The sequence below is a fragment of the Herpailurus yagouaroundi genome, unplaced genomic scaffold, assembly GCF_014898765.1.
Source record: "Herpailurus yagouaroundi ecotype Mexico unplaced genomic scaffold, PumYag 190, whole genome shotgun sequence".
Lineage (NCBI taxonomy): Eukaryota > Metazoa > Chordata > Mammalia > Carnivora > Felidae > Herpailurus > Herpailurus yagouaroundi.
In genome coordinates this window covers 25911935-25929276 of record NW_024412421.1, presented here as the reverse complement: position 1 = coordinate 25929276, position 17342 = coordinate 25911935, and the positions used below count along the sequence as shown (strand labels likewise).

Genomic DNA, 17342 nt, shown 5'->3' with positions numbered 1-17342 from the left:
CATGGGGCGCCTGGGTGGCTTAGTCCGTTAAGCGTCAGACTTCAGCTCAGGTCATGATCTCAAGGCCTGTGAGTTCGAGCCCCGCATTGGGCTCTGTGCTGTCAGTTCAGAACCTGGAGCCTTCTTCGGATTGTGTGTCTCCCTCTCTCTCTACCCTTCCCCCACTTACACTCTGTCTCTCAAGATGTGAATAAACGTTAAAAATATTTTTAAAAAATAAAAATAAAATTGATCAGAGGCCCTTGCGGAGCACGTGACTCTTGATCTCGGGGTTAAAGGCTTGAGCCCCTTGTTGGACGTAAAGATTACTTAAAAATAAAATCTTAAAAAATAAAATTTACCCTAAAGATATCATGTGCTGTAACTAGCTTATTTTTTAATTTAAAATTTTTGTTTTAATTTAAGAGAGAGAGAGAGAGTGTGTGTGTGTGTGTGTGTGTGTGTGTGTGTGTGTGTGTGTGTGTGTGTCTGCGCACGCGCGTGTGTGGGCACACGAGCAAGAAGGGGAGGGGCAAGCAGGGGAGGGGCAGAGAGGGAGAGAAAGAGAATCCCAAGCAGTCTCTGCACTGTTAGCGTGGAACTTGACACAGACTCCAACTCATGAATGTGAAATCATGATCCGAGCCAAAATCAAGAGTCAGAAGTTTAACTGACTGTGCCACCCAGGTGCCCCAACTTTTTTGTTTATTTTTAAAAGCAGTTTTATGTTCACAGCAAAATTTGAGGAAAAATTTCATATGCCACCTGCCCCTGCATATACATGGGCTCATCCACTATCAATATTCCCGCCCAGAGTGGTACATTTGTTATAGGGAAATGCACATTGACACATCACCCAAAGTCTATATAGTTTACATTAGGATTTACTCTAATATATAATGACATGTATACACCACCATACATCCCTCCTCCCACTCCCTGAGCCCCTGGAAAACACTGATATTTTTAGGTATGCATAATTTAGAATAGTTGGAATCATATAGTATGTACCTTTTCAGATTAGCTTCTTTCACTTAGAAATATGCATGAGAGGGGCCCCTGGGTGGCTCGGTCAGTTGAGCGTCTGACTTCAGCTTGGTCACGATCTCACGGTTTGTGAGTTTGAGCCCCGCATCAGGCTCTATGCTGACAGCTCGGAACCTGGAGCCTGCTTCAGATTCTGTGTCTCCCTCTCTCTTTCTGACCCTCCCCTGCTCCCATTCTGTATTTCCCTCTCTCTCAAAAATAAATCAACATTAAAAAAAAAAAAAGAAATATGTATTAGATGGGGCACCTGGGTGACTCAGATGGTTGAGCATCCAACTTGGGCTCAGGTCATGATCTTGTGGTCCGTGAGTTCGAGCCCCACATTGGTCTCTGTGCTGACAGTGTGGAGTCTGGAGCCTGTTTCAGATTCTGTGTGTCTCCATCTCTCTCTGTCCCTCCCCCGCTGTGTGCTGTCTCTCTCTGTCTCAAAAATAAGTAAACGTTAAAAAATTTTTTTTATAAAGAAATATTCATTAGAGGTTCCTGCATATCTTTTCATGGCTTGATAGCTCATTTCTTTCTTTCTTTCTTTTTTAAGATTAAAACATTTTTATCTCTACACCAATGTGGAGCTTGAACTCACAATGTGGAGACCAAGAGTCCCATGCTTCACTGACTGAGCCAGCCATGGACCCCGATAGCTCATTTCTTTGCCACTGAATAATATTCTGTTGTGTGGATGTACCACCATTTATTTATCCACTCACCTATTGAATGGCTGCTTCCGAGTTTTGACAATTATGGATAAAGCTGCTACAAACATTCACGTGCAGGGTTTTGTGTGCAGATAAAATCACTTATTTGGGTAGGTACTAAGGAGCGTAACAGCTAGATCGTATGGTAGGAGTAGGTTTGGTTTTGTGAGACACTGCCAAAATGTCTTTCAGGGTGGCTGTGCCATGTGGCACCCGCACGGGCAGTGAGTGAGAGTTCTGCTGCTCCACATCCTTGCCAGCGTTTGGTGCTGTCGGTGTGGTCGATTCTGGCCATTCTCATAGGTGCAGAGTGGTAGCAAGTAGCTTTTTTTTTTTTTAAGTTCATGTATTTGTTTTGAGAGGGGGAGAGAGCACACGAGCAGGGGAGGGGCAGACAGAGAGAGAATCCCAAGCATGGGATTCTGCACCATCAGCTCAGAGTCCAAGGCAGGGCTTGAACCCACGAACCATGAGATCATGACCTGAGCCTAAGTCAAGAGCCAGATGCTTAAGTGACTGAGCCACATGGGCGCCCCACAAGTAACTTTTAATTAAAATAATGGGTAGTCTCATAAAGGTATTGGTACATCAATATTCATAGCAGCATTTGGCTGCTATTCATAACAGTCAAATGGTAGAAAGAACCTAAGTGTCCATCAACGAAAGAATGGACAAGTAGGGACACCTGGCTGGCTCAGTCAGTTGAGCATCCAATTCTTGGTTTCAGGTCTGGTCATGATCTCATGATCGGATTGAGCTCTGCGTCAGAGAGCACTGTCAGCGCAGAGCCTGCTTGGGATTCTGTCTCTCTCCCTCTCTCTGCCCCTCCTCTCTCTCTCTCTCTCTCAAAATAAATAAACTTTTTAAAAAGTTTTTAAAAAAAGAATGGATAAATAAATGTAGTATATACATACATTTGGAATAATATGGAATATTATTCAGCCAAAAAAAAGAATGAAGTTCTGACAGAGGCTGCAATGTGAATGGACACTGAAGATACACCACATGAAACAAGCCCGATACAAAAGGAGCAATGCTGTGTAGTTCCTCTTACATGAAGTATCTAGAATAGACAAGTTCATAAAGAAAGGAGAATAGAGATTACCAGGGACTCAAGGGAGGGAGGCATGGAGGGTTAGCTCACACTGGGCAGGGAGCTTCTGTGCGAGAGAGTGGTGGCAGCTATACCACACTGTGAATATGCTTAAAGCCACGGAATTGTATGCTTAAAAAGGGGTAAAATGGTAAACTTCATGTTATGTATATTTTATCAGAATTAAAAAATTATATACTGGATGGAAGTGATGGATACATAACTCTAAATTCATAAAAATCAAATTCTCTGAAAGGTATTTTTGTTATTTACTATTTGCACTGTTTTGATTATTTTGCTTGTTTGTTTGATGGAATAATATCATACTTCATCAGGAAGAAAAACAGAATATTTGGGACTTTTTTTTAAAAAGACTAATAACTACTAGATATAGAAATACATTACACAAATTAATGAATACCAGTGAGAGACTGGAATACTCATCATTCTTGGACTTCTGCTTAACAATTCAAAGGAAAAAAATGTTTAAAATGTTAGCTCTCAAGACTGCACACTAGATTTATTTGTTTGTTTTTATTTAAATCTAGGTAGTTACCATATACTGTAATATTGGTTTTAGGAGTAGAATTTGGTGATTCATCACCTACATGTAACAACACCCAGTGCTCATCACAACAAGTGCCCTCCTTAATTCCCATCAACCATTTAGCTCCTTCCCCGCCCACCTCCCCTCCAGCAACTCTCATTTGTTCTCTATAGTTAAGAGTCTCTCATGGTTTGCCTTGCTCTCTTTTTAAAAAAAAATTCCTTCCCCTATGTTCATCTGTTTTGTTTCTTATAAAAATAAGAGTGAAATCATATGATATTTGTCTTTCTCTGACTTATTTCCCTTAGCATAATACACTCTAGCTCCATCTACCTCGATGCCAATGACAAGATTTCATTCTTTTTTATGGCTGAGTAACGTTCCACTGTGAGTATGTACCTACACACATACACACCACGTCTTCTTAATCCATTCATCAATTGATGGGCATTTGGGCTCTTTCCATAATTTGGCTATTGTGAATAGTGCTGCTATAAACATCGGAGTGTATGCATGATGTACCCCTTCGATTCAGTATTTTTGTATACTTTGGGTAAACACCTAGTAGTGCAAATGCTGGGTCGTAGGGTAGTTCTATTTTTAACTTTTTTGAGGAACCTCCATTCTGTTTTCCCGAGTGGCTGTGGATTCAAGATTTAAATTTTAAAGTGGAAGCCATCAAGGTTTTAAAGACATGATGGGGGAGGAGGAGTGCATCTGGCTGGCTTAGTCAGAAGGGCATGCAACTCTTGACCTCGGGTTGTGAGTTAGAGCCCATGTTGGGTGTAGAGATGAGAGGAAAGAAAGAAAGAAAGAAAGAAAGAAAGAAAGAAAGAAAGAAAGAAAGAAAGAAAGAGAGAAAGAAAGAGAGAGAGAAAGAAGAAAGACGAAAGAAAGAAGGGAAGGAAGGAGGGAAGAGGAAGGAAAGGAACGAGGGAAGAAAAATGGAATGTTTTTTATATTCTTTGGGTGAGAAGGTATGACACCAAAGTCAGAAATCATAAAGGAAACAATGGACAAATTCAACTACAGAGAAAATTAAATCCTGGAAAAAAAAAATGCTTTAAGCAAAGTTAAAGACAAACTGGAAAAATATATGTGGTACATGTATAAAAGAATAAGGAATTTAATTTATAAATTCTCACAAGTTCATTGAATCACAGTAAGAAAAATAAGGATATGAATGGCCAATTAAAGAGGAAGCACATAGAACAGTAAATTTATCAAAAATGTTTCTCTTGGGGACACCTGGGTGACTCAGTTAGTTAAGCAACCGACTCTTGATTTCAGCTCAGATCATGATCTGAAATCATGGTTCCTGAGTTTGAACCCTGCTTTGGGGCTCCACACTTTTAGGTCAGAGTCTGCTTGGGATTTTCTCTGTCCCTCTCTCTCTGCCCTCCCCCATTTTTGCTCTCTCTCTCTCTCTCTCAAAAATAAAACTTAAAAAAATGTTTCTCTTTACTAAAAATCAGCATTATAATGTACGTAATATCTTTTGGACCTATAAGTTTGGCCAATATTTAAAACAATAATGATACCCAGGGTGGGAATAATTTGTAAAAATATTTTCATACACTTCTGGTAGGGGTCTAATATGTTAAAAATCTTTCTGAAGGCCTCACTGAATCAAAATTAAAAATGTGTTAATTATCATAATCCTCAATCGTGTACAAGTGTGTACATACAAGCGTGTCCTCACATTGTAGCTTATATTTGCAAAACATTGGAAACAAACTAACAATATTTCAACAGATGCAAGTAAAATCAATTGTAGTGATATCTGAATAGAACTTGGAAGGCACTGAAAATGATAATGTACACTGACTACATGGGGGAGGTGTCTAATATACTGAGAAATTTATAAAATGTAGATCCCACGAGAGTATGTAGACTGTGATACTATTTTTGTCAAAATTATGCATGTTTTGAAAAGACTAAGTACTGGAATGTACAAAAAGAAGGAAGATCCCCCACCCCCCATATGCACACATAAAATAAATTCTCCTACCGCCTTATGCTTAACAGCACAGAATGCTGCCGGGTGTGGACTGCTTCTGAGGATCCTGAAAAATTCAAAACCACATTATTTTCTATTAATTTGCTCTTAGGAATAAAGGACTGGGGCAGAGAAAGTTTTTGGAAAACACATTGCATATTTTAATTTAAATGTTGCTTATAATTTTTTTTGACTTTCCACTGACATTTCAGGGAGGGCTGGCTTCCCAGTCCATTACTCGGTGTATCCCACAGGTCATTGGATCTCCTTCCAAGTGTGGTGTAATATCTACTTCTGTCCTGACAGACACTGGCACCAGCATTAAGTACATGCTTGGATGGCCCTGCCAAAGGATGTAAAGGGATTTTTTTTTTTAAGTAATCTCTACATCCAACGTGGGGCTTGAATTTATAACCATGAGATCAAGAGTTGCATGCTCTACCAACTGAGCCAGCCAGTTGCCCCAGATGTAAACGGATTTTCGCTGTAATAGTAGTGACTATTTAAAGTGGAGTACATAGGAGTGCCTGGGTGGCTCAGGCAGTCGAGTGTCTAACTCTTAATTTCGGCCTAAATCATGATCCTGGGGACCTGGGACAGAGCTCTGGATTGAGCCCCTCGTCCAGCTCTTTGACGAGCACTGAGCACTGAACCCTGAGCTTAGAACTTGCTTGAGATTCTCCTTCCCTCTCCCTCTGCCCCTCCCCCACTCACACTCACTCGCGCTCTCTCAAATTAAAAAAATAAAGTGGAGCACATAAATAATAGTGTGGTTTGTTCATCAACATTAACAAAAAAAGGTTTTATTTTTGTGAACTTCCTCAAAAGACATTACCATGGGGCAGAGATCATATATCACAACACATGACCTTATGAATGAACTTTAGTACTCTGTTATATTAAAATCCATTAGTCTTTCTCACACTTTGGATCATTTATCCAGGCACGCTTTTGTAACATCATGCCTTGGTCGTTTGAAAAATAACTGGCTCACGGAGGCATTAAGATCTTTTAAGTATTGATACATTTTATTACATAGTATCAAAGGACCACACTAATATCACCATTGGTCTCATCAGAAAGGCTTTAAGCATTGGGGAAGCTGATACATGTTTTTGCCAAAATTCTTTAAAATTTTTTTCTTTTAATGTTTTTATTTATTTTTGAGACAGAGAGAGAGCATGAGCAGGGGAGGGTCAGAGAGAGAGGGAGACACAGAATCCGAAGCAGGCTCCAGGCTCTGAGCGGTCAGCACAGAGCCCGATGCGGGGCTCGAACTCACAAACCATGAGATCATGATCTGAGCTGAAGTCGCATGCTTAACCGACTGAGCCACCCAGGCGTCCCAAGTTCTGGCCAAAATTCTAATTTTCACCTGAAAGCTCACTTTTTCCTCGGGCAACAAATATAATCAGTTGTTTTCCTTGAAGTGACAGCTCACTTCGTTCATTTTTGAGAAAGTGCCTGCCAAACACCCAAGCTTCCTTTGTCAGCCAATCAAGTAAAAATGGTGTTCCGTGAGAAAAGCTGCTAGTGCAGCTCACCACTCCAACGACTGCACAAGTGATCTTCCTGGAGACAAACATCGTGCTCCTGTGTGCAGCAGAAATACTCCTGCATACTTCCTGTTTCATCAGAGTGGCAAAAAGATACAAAGTTCGAGGCCTAACACCATTAAATTGTTACTGCTCCAGTAAGGTTATTTTTCAGCGAAACTAGCCCTTCTCCTCTGTAATTGCGTGAGAACACAGAAGGCAATGACGGCCAGTTCAGTTTGGTGCTGCTCTCTGGAATCCTGCTGGGGCACCAGCAGCTCCCCCCTCCCCTCCAAATGCTTTTGCACCATCAGTGCCAAACTGATACTGAATGTCGGTTCAATGAAATAGGCAAACAATGTCTAAGCATTATTATTAAAGTAATCTTGACCTCCTGGATCTCCTGCCACTGTCTTAAAGACCCCAGGAGTCTGCAGACTACATTGACAGCACAATCTTTGTGTGGCATTATCACACCTAAAAAAAAAAAAAAAAAATTAGCATCGTTTCCTTAATAGTATTCAAATATCCAGCTGGTGTTCATATTTCCAGATTCTTTTCATAAACATCACATAGTTCTTCAGATTGTCGAAACTCAAGATCCAAATGAGTCCCCGTCCTAAGATCAGTGTCTTTTAATACGCAGGTTTCCTCCACCTCCATACCTTTTTTTCTTTTCTTTGCCATTAATATGTTGAAAACACTGTGTTATTCTGCAGAATTTCCACATTCAGATTTTCCCCGATCACCTTGGAATTTAACTGTCAATGTTCTGTTCCTTCATCTGGACTTCAAATCTGAGAAGGTCAATCTTTAGGAAGAATTTCTGGCCCCAAATTAACGGCGGTTCTCTACTCCTTGCCAGGGGTTAAAACGATTCTCTTTTTTTTAAGGTGCTGAGTGACAGGTTCAGTTCCTCCACCAGGCGTCTTTATTTTCTACTCCTTGATTCAGCATTCCTGCAGTCAAGGTTTATCAAGCACCTGGGAAAGCACAGCTGTGAAGGACACAACACTCCCTCCGTTTGTGAGCTTATATTCCGGGGGGGGGGGGGGGGGCAGGCAGTAAACAGAAAGCAAAATAGGAAGTGTGTCAGATGGCATTCACCCCTGAGGAGGTCGTATCAGGAGTGCCCCACTGGGTGCATCTGGGAACAGACTGGCTAGAGAAGGCTTGACTGAGCAGGTGCGGTTTGAGCCAAGACTCCACAATCAGGTGTCAGGCTCCATGATCCTAATTCGGAGACTCTACAATCAGACCCCCCGACTGGCAGATGTCCTCGGTTATTTGCAGCGGCTGACAACACCATTCCATCTGGTTTCCGATCGCCCCAGCAGGCCGGCCTGCCTCCCTCTTTCATACCCGAGAGGATGGAAGGGAATGACCGCTGACCACAGCTCAGAGTCTGGGGGCTCTGAGAAGTGGCCTTCCACCTGTTTTTCTCATGGCAAAGTTACAGAGCAGGAAGCTTGCAAAAAATTCTCCCGAATCGGAGCAAAGTGAATACCTCATGCTTTCGTTCCTTCATTTTCAATAAAAATTAAACAAAAACAGAACAGCCTGAACCTGGCAAAATCCAGTTATCTTACTGAGCATCTGACAGGTCTATTGTTCTCCCTGATGAGTGAAGGATTCCTCACCTGGCCAATGGCTCAGAAAGTTTTCGCCCAAGGACCCCCCCAGGGGCGTACAGGGACTGCTTCATTCTCTCTGCCTTTCCAGGACTCTGCTTAGCATAGATGAGGAATAAAAGAACGACGGGGGCAGGAACTTACGATGTCTGTAACACAGCTGTGACCGGGAGCCTCCAATTCTGCAGTCCTGTCCACCTGAAGGTATCAGGCACGGCCTAGGCATCCTGAATGTGGCAGTGTCACCCCTGTCCACCTGAGGGGAACCAGTGGCACCCTGTGTCTTGCATCAGAGGGAGCTGCCTCTTCAGTCCATTTCTCCTCGTGGCCGGGTCTTAGGACTGCCAAAAAGCCCCAGTCGCGCCGAGTAAGTTCTAGCACTGGATGCATTAGTTGTACAGAGGATGTAGAGATACTTTCATAGGGGTCAGAAAGACATGGGTATGAGTACTGTTGGGCAGAGTGCTTACAAAACTAAGCAGTTGAATCAAAGATTTCCATTTTTCGTGAGTCGATCCAGAAAGGGAATGGATCGGGGGGTCTACTGGTCCAAATACCTCTGTTTACAAATGGAAGGACTAAAAACCAGAACTTCCTGGCCTCCGGAACTGGGAGAAATACACGTTTGCGTTTGTTGATTGGATTCAGCAGCTCTACTGGACTAAGATAGACCCTTCTTAGATGGCACAGTTGCTTTGATTTTTGATGACTTTGATGGTTTTGAGGAGTACTAGTCAGGTGTTTTGTAGAGTGCTGCATTATTGGCATTTGCTTGGTGTTTTTCTCATGATTAGACAGGAGTTATGGGTTCTGGGGAGGAAATGCTCAGAGGTAAAGGACCATTTTCCTCATATCACATCAAGGGTACGTATCAGTTTCCTAACACTGTTATAACAAAGTACCACAAACTGGCTGAAAGCAACATAAATTTATTCTCATAGTTCTGAAATCAAGGTGTGGGCGAGGCCATGCCACATGTGAAGCCTCTGGAAAAATCCTTCCTTGCTTCTATGTCAGTGGGCTCCCTAGCTTCTTTAGCGTGCTGCTGCATTGTCACATGACATTCTCAGCTCTTGTGTCTCTGTCTCTTCTCTTCTTACAGGACACCAGTCATTGGATTAAAGGCCAACCCTACTCCAGAATCACCTCATCTTAACTAATTACATCTGCGATACCGAATTTCCAAATAAAGTCAAAATCTGAGGTCAGGGGAAGGACTTGAACTTTGGGAGAGTACTCTTTTTTGTTTTTTAATTTTTTAACGTTTATTCAGTTTTGAGAGACAGAGAGAGACAGAGTGTGAGTGGGGAGGGGCAGAGAGAGAGGGAGACACAGAATCTGAAGCAGGCTCCAGGCTCTGAGCTGTCGGCACAGAGCCCGATGCAGGGTTCAAACTCACAACCCATGAGATCATGACCTGAACCGAAGTCGGCCGCTTAACCAATTGAGCCACCCAGGGACCCATGGGAGGATACTCTTGAACCCAGCACAGGTACCTGCTATCAACGTGATTTATGGCTGGTGATGTTGACCTTGGCCATCTGGCTGAAGTAGTTTGTCAGATCTCCCCCCTGTAAAGGGACTCTTTTTCTTTCCACTCTCCATACTGTACTCTTTGGAAGGAAGTCATTATGAATAGCTCACATTTAAGGAGTGGGAAGTTATGCTCCCCGTATTTAGGGTAGAGTATCTACATAACTTGTTTGGAATTCTGCACAGGGGACCTGACTCTTCTCCCCATGTATTAACTGACTCAACCCGTCCAGTATATACGCGTGGTTGTATCTGAATTGTTAATTCGTGCCCCTGTACCTATGTGCAGTTCCTTTTGCCCATTAACCTTATAAACTCCTTTCCCAAAGTCACTTAGGTCAGCGTTTCTCCCCCACCCCCCTTCAGTGAGGTTGCTTCCCACATTTAGAGAGATAACAGTTAGATTGTCTTGTCACAGTCCGCATTCCTTCTTGGGATCTTCCAGCCCCCTAAATGGTTTTTTAAAAATTTGTTTGCAGCAGGGTTTACTCTTGGTGCTGTAAAGCTCTATGGGTTTTGAATATTGCATAAAGTCATGTATCCACCATTACAGTAGCATCCAGAATAATTTTACCACCCTAAAAATCCCTTGCGGTTCATTTATTCATCCCTGCAGCTCAAATCCCTGGCAAGCACTCGTCTTTTTGCTGCCTCCCTAGTTTTATTTTTTCCAGAATGTCACATGTTTGGAATCATCCAGCATGTAGCTTTTTCAGGCTGATTTCTATCATTTGGCAATATGTATTTAAGATTCCTCCATGTCTTTTTGTGACGTGATAGCTCCTTTCTTTTTGTAGCTGACAAATATTCCCTTGTACTGATGGACTATGGTTGGCTTATCCATCCACCTTTGGATGGGCATCTTGGTTGTTTCTAGTTTGGGAAGATTATGAATAAAGCTGCTATAAACATTCATGTGCAGACTTCTGTAGGGACATAAGTTTTCAACTCGATTGGGTAAGTACTTAGGAACATGACTGCTGGATCATATGGTAAGACTATATTTAGCTTGGTAAGAAATTGCCAAATTGTTTTCCAAAGTGACTGTACCATTTTGCATTCCCACCAGCAATGGATGAGAATTCTTGTTGCTCTGTGGCCTTATAAGCATTCGGTGTCAGTTTTTTTTTTTTTATTTTAGTCATTCTTTTTTTTTTTTTTTTTTTAATTTTTTTTCAATGTTTATTTTTGGGACAGAGAGAGACAGAGCATGAACGGGGGAGGGGCAGAGAGAGAGGGAGACACAGAATCGGAAACAGGTTCCAGGCTCTGAGCCATCAGCCCAGAGCGTGACGCGGGGCTCGAACTCACAGACCGCGAGATCGTGACCTGGCTGAAGTCGGACGCTTAACCGACTGCGCCACCCAGGCGCCCCTATTTTAGTCATTCTAATAGGTGTGTAGTGGCATCTTGTTGTTTTAACTTGCAATTCTGTGATGACAGGTGATGTTCAACATTTTTTCATATGCTTATTTTCCATCTGTATGTCTTCTTCGGTGAACTGTCTGTTCAGATCTTTTGCCTATTTAAACAAAAAATTTTTTTTAACATTTATTCATTTTTGAAAGACAGAGAGACAGAGAGTAAGTGGGGGAGTGGCAGAGAGAGAGGCAGACACAGAATCTGAAGCAGGCTCCAGGCCCCGAACTGTCAGCACAGAGCCCAATGTGGGGCTTGAACTCAGGACCTGCGACATTGTGACCTGACTGAGCTGCACTTGTATGCTTAACCGACTGAGCCACCTAGGCGCCCCTGCCTATTTTTTAATCACAGTTTTTGTTTTCTTGTTGTTGAGTTTTAAGAGCACAGCTCACACCCAAACCCCAGGCCCTAAATATTACTATTCTCCACTAAAATGAACCAGAAGTCCTTGGAAAAGTGGTTGATTGCTGGTCTGGGCAGGGGAAAGACAAGACGAGCCTGGAGCATCTTATAGTAGTAGGAAGTAAGACAGGGCTCAAAAAAGGGGCGGGCTGGTCTGAAGGGCAGAGAAACCTAGATGACAGAGGCCTCCAGTGGCCAAAGCCGGAACTGAGCAACAAAATAATGACAATTAGATTATAACCTACGGAATAAAATAAATATCCATGAGTCCATATTGGTAATATATAAATAATTGCGTGAATAAATAATAAGGAAAATGGATGGCTCTTTATTAGAGAATAATTCTAATTAAATAATATAGAAGGAATAAGAGAAGGAGAAAATCACCAATAGAACACGCAATAACCACAATAACAACTATCGCAGGCAAGATCCACCAATGGATGCTAAAGAGAGTGAATGAAAGCGAGGGAAAACAGGATATTTGCACAGTCTTAAAGTATCTACCCCAATATATTTATTAGTTGAAAGAGAAAAATAGTAACTTCACAGTGCAGAAACCCCACAGGCATGACCTGCACCAAGTGATCAAGGTTAATGTCACTGCTAATAAGAACATATTGACATCTTAAACCACTGATATGGTATATTGAGAAGGGCAGATCGCTTCTGTGGTATTCTTGCCAGAAAGCATGACCTCAATCTACTCACGAGAAAACATCAAACAACCCAAATTGAGGGACATTCAATAAAGTAACTGACCAGTACCCCTCAAAATATCAAGGTCAGAAAGACACGGGAAGACTAAGGAACTGTCACAGATTATAGGAGACAAAGGCGCCGAGACAACTAAATGCAGTGTGAGATGATGGAATACGGACCAAACAAAACCCGCCCCAAACAAGAGAACATTCATGGAAGAACTGGCAAAATCAAATCTGTAGTTTAGTAATGTACCTATTCTCTAACTGTATCAATTAATATTTTACTAGTTCTTAGTTTTGACAATTGTACTATGGTTATGTATAATGTAAACGTTAGTGACAATCAGGCTAAGGGCATATAGGAACCCCCTGTACTATTTTTGCAACTTTTCTGTAACTCTAAAATTAGTTCAAAAGAAAAAGTTAAAAATAATTTTGACACCCCCCCCTTTTATGTGTTAGCTATATAAAAATATCTTCCTCTTCTAGCACTGGTTGAATAGATGCATCTCCAAGATGGTGCCTCAGTTGTACCTCCCAAAGGTCAATCCACCTATTGCTCTGTAAGGTCACTGGCCTCTGACCTGACCATCAAAAAAAGGGTTGTTTGACGTTAGGTGATGTTATGTGGTATATACTATGATGCGGATCAAACACTCAGTGAGCCTTCAGACAATAGTGCTGGCTGAGGCCATGCAGGCAGGAGAGGCAAACCCATACCCATAGTATGTGTCGTGTGGATTTCAGTAGAGATAAATTAATTGCTCCCCTGTCAGAGTGGAGGAGGTCCAATGTAATCAGCTTGTTACCAAGTGGCCGGCTGGTCTCCCTGAGGGAGATTCAACGTTGTGTGGGATTCAATGTTGCAGTAGGGTGAACACTCAGCAGCCGCAGTAGCCAGATGGGCCTTAGTGAGTGGGTGCCATGCTGGTGAACCCGTGAGTAGTGTCTATCCCCACTGCCATTGTGCCAGCACCGGTGTGGTCACTGACAGAGGTTGGCCAATGACAACCGGCAAAATCATGCTGTACGCTTCATTTGGTCTTTTCCACGGCAGATGCTCTCTGGTGGATGTTAACAGGTGATAGATGTGTGACTCTTTTTTTTTTTTTCTAATTTTTTAAAATGTTTATTTATTTTTGAGACAGAGAGAGGTAGAGCATGAGCAGGGAAGGGGCAGAGAGAGAGGGAGACACAGAATCCGAAGCAGGCTCCAGGCTCTGAGCTGTCAGCACAGAGCCCGACGTGGGGCTTGAACTCTTCAACGGCGAGATCATGACCCGAGCCGAAGTCAGATGCTCAACCGACTGAGCCACCCAGGCGCCCCGATGTGTGACTCTTTGTGCTTACTCCTAGAGATCCATCTACATGCCTCTTCTCCAAATCCCTTAGGCCCTGATTTTCCCATCTTTTCTCCGCATAGGCCCTTGACCACACAACCAAGCCATTCACCAGTGTCCACGAGCCTATGTTTATTCTTCTCCCGGGGCCACTTTTCTTTTTACAAAAGGGGCTGATGAGGTGCATGACCTGGAGCTCTGCCAAATGGGAGGACTTCAGAGTTATCCCTAAGTGGAGCTGTAGTGCAGCATTGGTCCACGTTGGCTCACACCCTCATGTTGAACCAACCCATTCATGAATCAAGCTTGAACTCTTCCCCCTTCTATCGGCTGGTCCTAAGAGTCCCCCATTATGGCCATAGGTGTGAGCTGAGGAAAAGGTGCTAGGCAAGCAATGGTGGGCGACATGGGGACCTGAGCCACTTACCCGTACAGCTTACTTTGCCTTCCGGCCCTGCTTCTGCCCAATTTTGTCTGTTCTCCTTTTGTCTAGTAATGGGTTGTTTCGGACCCACCTGACTTTATGACTTGGTGAGTCTGATAGAATGAAGCTCAGGATGGCTAGCTCTGGCCGGCCACATGGCCACTTGATGTCTCATGGCCACACCCACCATCTTAACCAGGACCTAGTAGTGGGCCAGGGACACTTTTCCGAATACTGTATTGCTTTCTGTTGCAAATGTCATGGCCCTGCTCCCAAACTTTATGGATCTACATTGTGGCTCTCTTAGGGCTCATTACAAACTCTCCCTGGCATCTCTCCTCCAACCATAAATGCCTCCAGTACCGTTAGCTGCCTGTGGCTAATGGAAGCATAGATATAGAACAATTCCATAGTACAGAAAGTTGTACTGGAGAGCACCATGTCTGGATCTAACAACTTACATGAAATACAGAGACTAGAGAAATATATTAAACAATACCACATGGATGCAATCATCCAAATACAGAATGTGGAAAATTCTACAGAACAGGTGACCCAGTTTCCTTAACAAATAAATGTCATGGAATAAAGGGCGGGGGTGGTGGGAAACTGCTGGAGATTAAAAGACACTTATGAGCCATATTAACCAAACACATTGTGTGGATTTTCACTGGATCTTGATTTGAACCAACTAACTGTAAAAGAGACATTTTTTTTGAGACAAGCCAGTTAAGCAGCACATTGAGAGTGGAAATGCGATTTCATTCAAACGTGGCTGGGTAGAAGGACCCAAGTAGGAGTTTGTATTCATGATTCAATTGAGAAGAAAAACAAAGCTGGAAATAGCTTTATCTTAGTAATGTTAGCAACATGCTTCTCCAAATTTGCTGTGGAAGGAAAACTGAGCTTGGAAGAGCTTCAAGAGAAGCAGCCACATCACTGCAGCATGGTTAGGAAATCCACCCAGTGGGAGGCTGGAGATGAAAGGACAGCTGTCTCTTCCTTCACTTAGCTGGTGAGGCCTTAGCTCTTCTCTTCCAGGGAGGCTTCCTGGCTTGCCTCACTGCCCTATTCCATTTCCTCCCCATTCCTGACGGGTCTCCCTGCACTTCCCTCCTCACGGCCCTGCTCAAAGCTTCCTCTGGCCCTGCTCAAAGCTTCCTCTAACTGTGACACTGGCTGAGACTTCCAGACTTGCAGGGTAAGGGAGAGGGAGGGTGTGTGTCAAGGCCCTGAGCTGAGTCAGCGGAGCTCAGGGGATATAGGAACCCTAATGGAAGCTGGAACTCAGAGGCCAAAGAGGAGACTGGAAAGAAGTGGAAAGATGAAGAGGTCAGCAGCAGGAACCAGCAAGACCTTTAAGGCCATGGCAAGCGGTCTGCCTTTGTTGGAAAGCCCAAGGGAAGCCACAGCAGAGCTTTAAGCCAGAGAGAGGTTGCTATCCTCTCCTGCTGTGTGTTAGCGAAGCCTCACCTCTCCTTTGGAAGCACTGATATGTGCCTGCTGCCACACCTGACTCAGCAAGGTCTGGCAGGGCCACCTTAAGGCCGGATCACCTTAAGCAGTCCCCCTCCCCCCCCCCCCCCCGCCCCCGCCCCCGCCCCCGCCCCCTGCACAGCCAATGCGCTGGGCGCTGGGGTGGCCTCAGTGCCCACGCCCCTCCGGCTGCTGCCCAGCTATGGCCAATCTGCTCCGGGCTGCGGCGACCTGGGGGCTGTTCCCCTGGAGGGGCTACTGCTCCAGGGGGACGCAGGTAGGTGGGGGGAAGCCCGCTACGGGTGGGTGGGCCAGATACCAGGTTTATACCAGGCTTCGAGCTGCACCAGCACCCTGTGACCTTGAGCAGAGGATCACCGGGCTCACCCTGTGCCAAAGGTCGGTGTTGAGCGAGCCGAGCCTAGCCGAGGACCCCACAGCTGCCACAGGTGGAGTGGGGGTGTAAAATGAAAAGCTTGTGGGCTCCAGGGCGCCCTCTTTGAGGCTCCCGAACGTAGACACATCTGAAACAATGCCCGGGAGGAGAGGACTATGTGGGGTTGGGGGCGCCTCAGTTGACGGGCTGTGGAGTTTTTCCTTCCCGTCCTTCCGCATCCACTGGTGTGCCTGGGGCAGTTTTGGAGGAAGGGCAGACGTAAGTAACCTTTCCAGGCCAAGGCAGGGCTGGCTGCGTTATGGAACCCTGTGATGCTCCTTTCTGTACAGTGAATCTGGTTCCTATTTTTACCCAGGGGGTTTTTTCCCAAGTGAAACGTGGAGCCCGATGGTTCTGTTTGGAAAGGGGCACTCCTGTAGAGTGGGTTTGCTTCCAGGGGGCCCACTGGCAAGGCCAAGCTGTGCTGACCCTGGGGTGGTGTCAGTGGGGGGTGGGGCGGGGGGGGGGGGGTTGCCAGAGGTGCTGGCAGCCCCTCCTCCACTCCCGGACCGCCACAGGGGCAGGGCTGTGGGCCCAGGTGTCTCTGAGTGACTCTTGGCTGCATGTGTCTTCCCTGCAGGGTGAGCTCAGCAAGGGCTTTGTGGAGGCTCTGAAGGCGGTTGTGGGGAGCTCCCATGTGTCCACCGCTGTCGCCGTCCGCGAGCAGCATGGTCACGACGAGTCCATGCACAGGTGTGGGGGCCCCTTCCCCTATCAGAGCCCCGGGCTGGGAGTGAGAGTCCCGGGCTGTCTTCTCCCCCACCCATCTGTTTTTGGGGGGGGGGGGTCTGGCATTCTTTACCTCTTCTCCACACCCATCCCTCACCCACTGTGCAGCCCCAGGCCCTGTGATGCCTCTGGGCTCCTTGGATGTGAGCAGGACCAGAGGGTACCACACTCCTCGAAGTTGCTGAGCGTCTTGTTCTAGGTGCCAACCTCCAGATGCCGTGGTGTGGCCCCAGAATGTGGAGCAGGTCAGCCAGCTGGCTGCCCTGTGCTACAGCCAAGGAGTGCCCATCATCCCATTTGGCACGGGCACTGGGCTTGAGGGTGGAGTCTGTGCGGTGCAGGTATGCCGG

The 17342-nt window shown here is 44.9% G+C and overlaps 1 protein-coding gene across 2 annotated transcripts in view; it reads left to right on the top strand.

The window, feature by feature from the left end:
- The first annotated feature begins 15978 nt into the window (after window positions 1-15978).
- LDHD (lactate dehydrogenase D) overlaps window positions 15979-17342 on the top strand; it is a 5109-nt gene continuing 3745 nt past the window's right edge. Inside the window, exons 1-3 of one of the 2 annotated variants that reach the window (XM_040443137.1) lie at window positions 15979-16104; window positions 16844-16956; window positions 17192-17333. In XM_040443137.1, the coding sequence (XP_040299071.1) occupies window positions 16030-16104; window positions 16844-16956; window positions 17192-17333 (330 nt within the window). In that variant the 5' untranslated portion in view covers window positions 15979-16029. Of the gene's footprint in view, window positions 16105-16137; window positions 16277-16843; window positions 16957-17191; window positions 17334-17342 lie in introns of those variants that run through there. The other variant, XM_040443138.1, reaches the window with a different exon arrangement.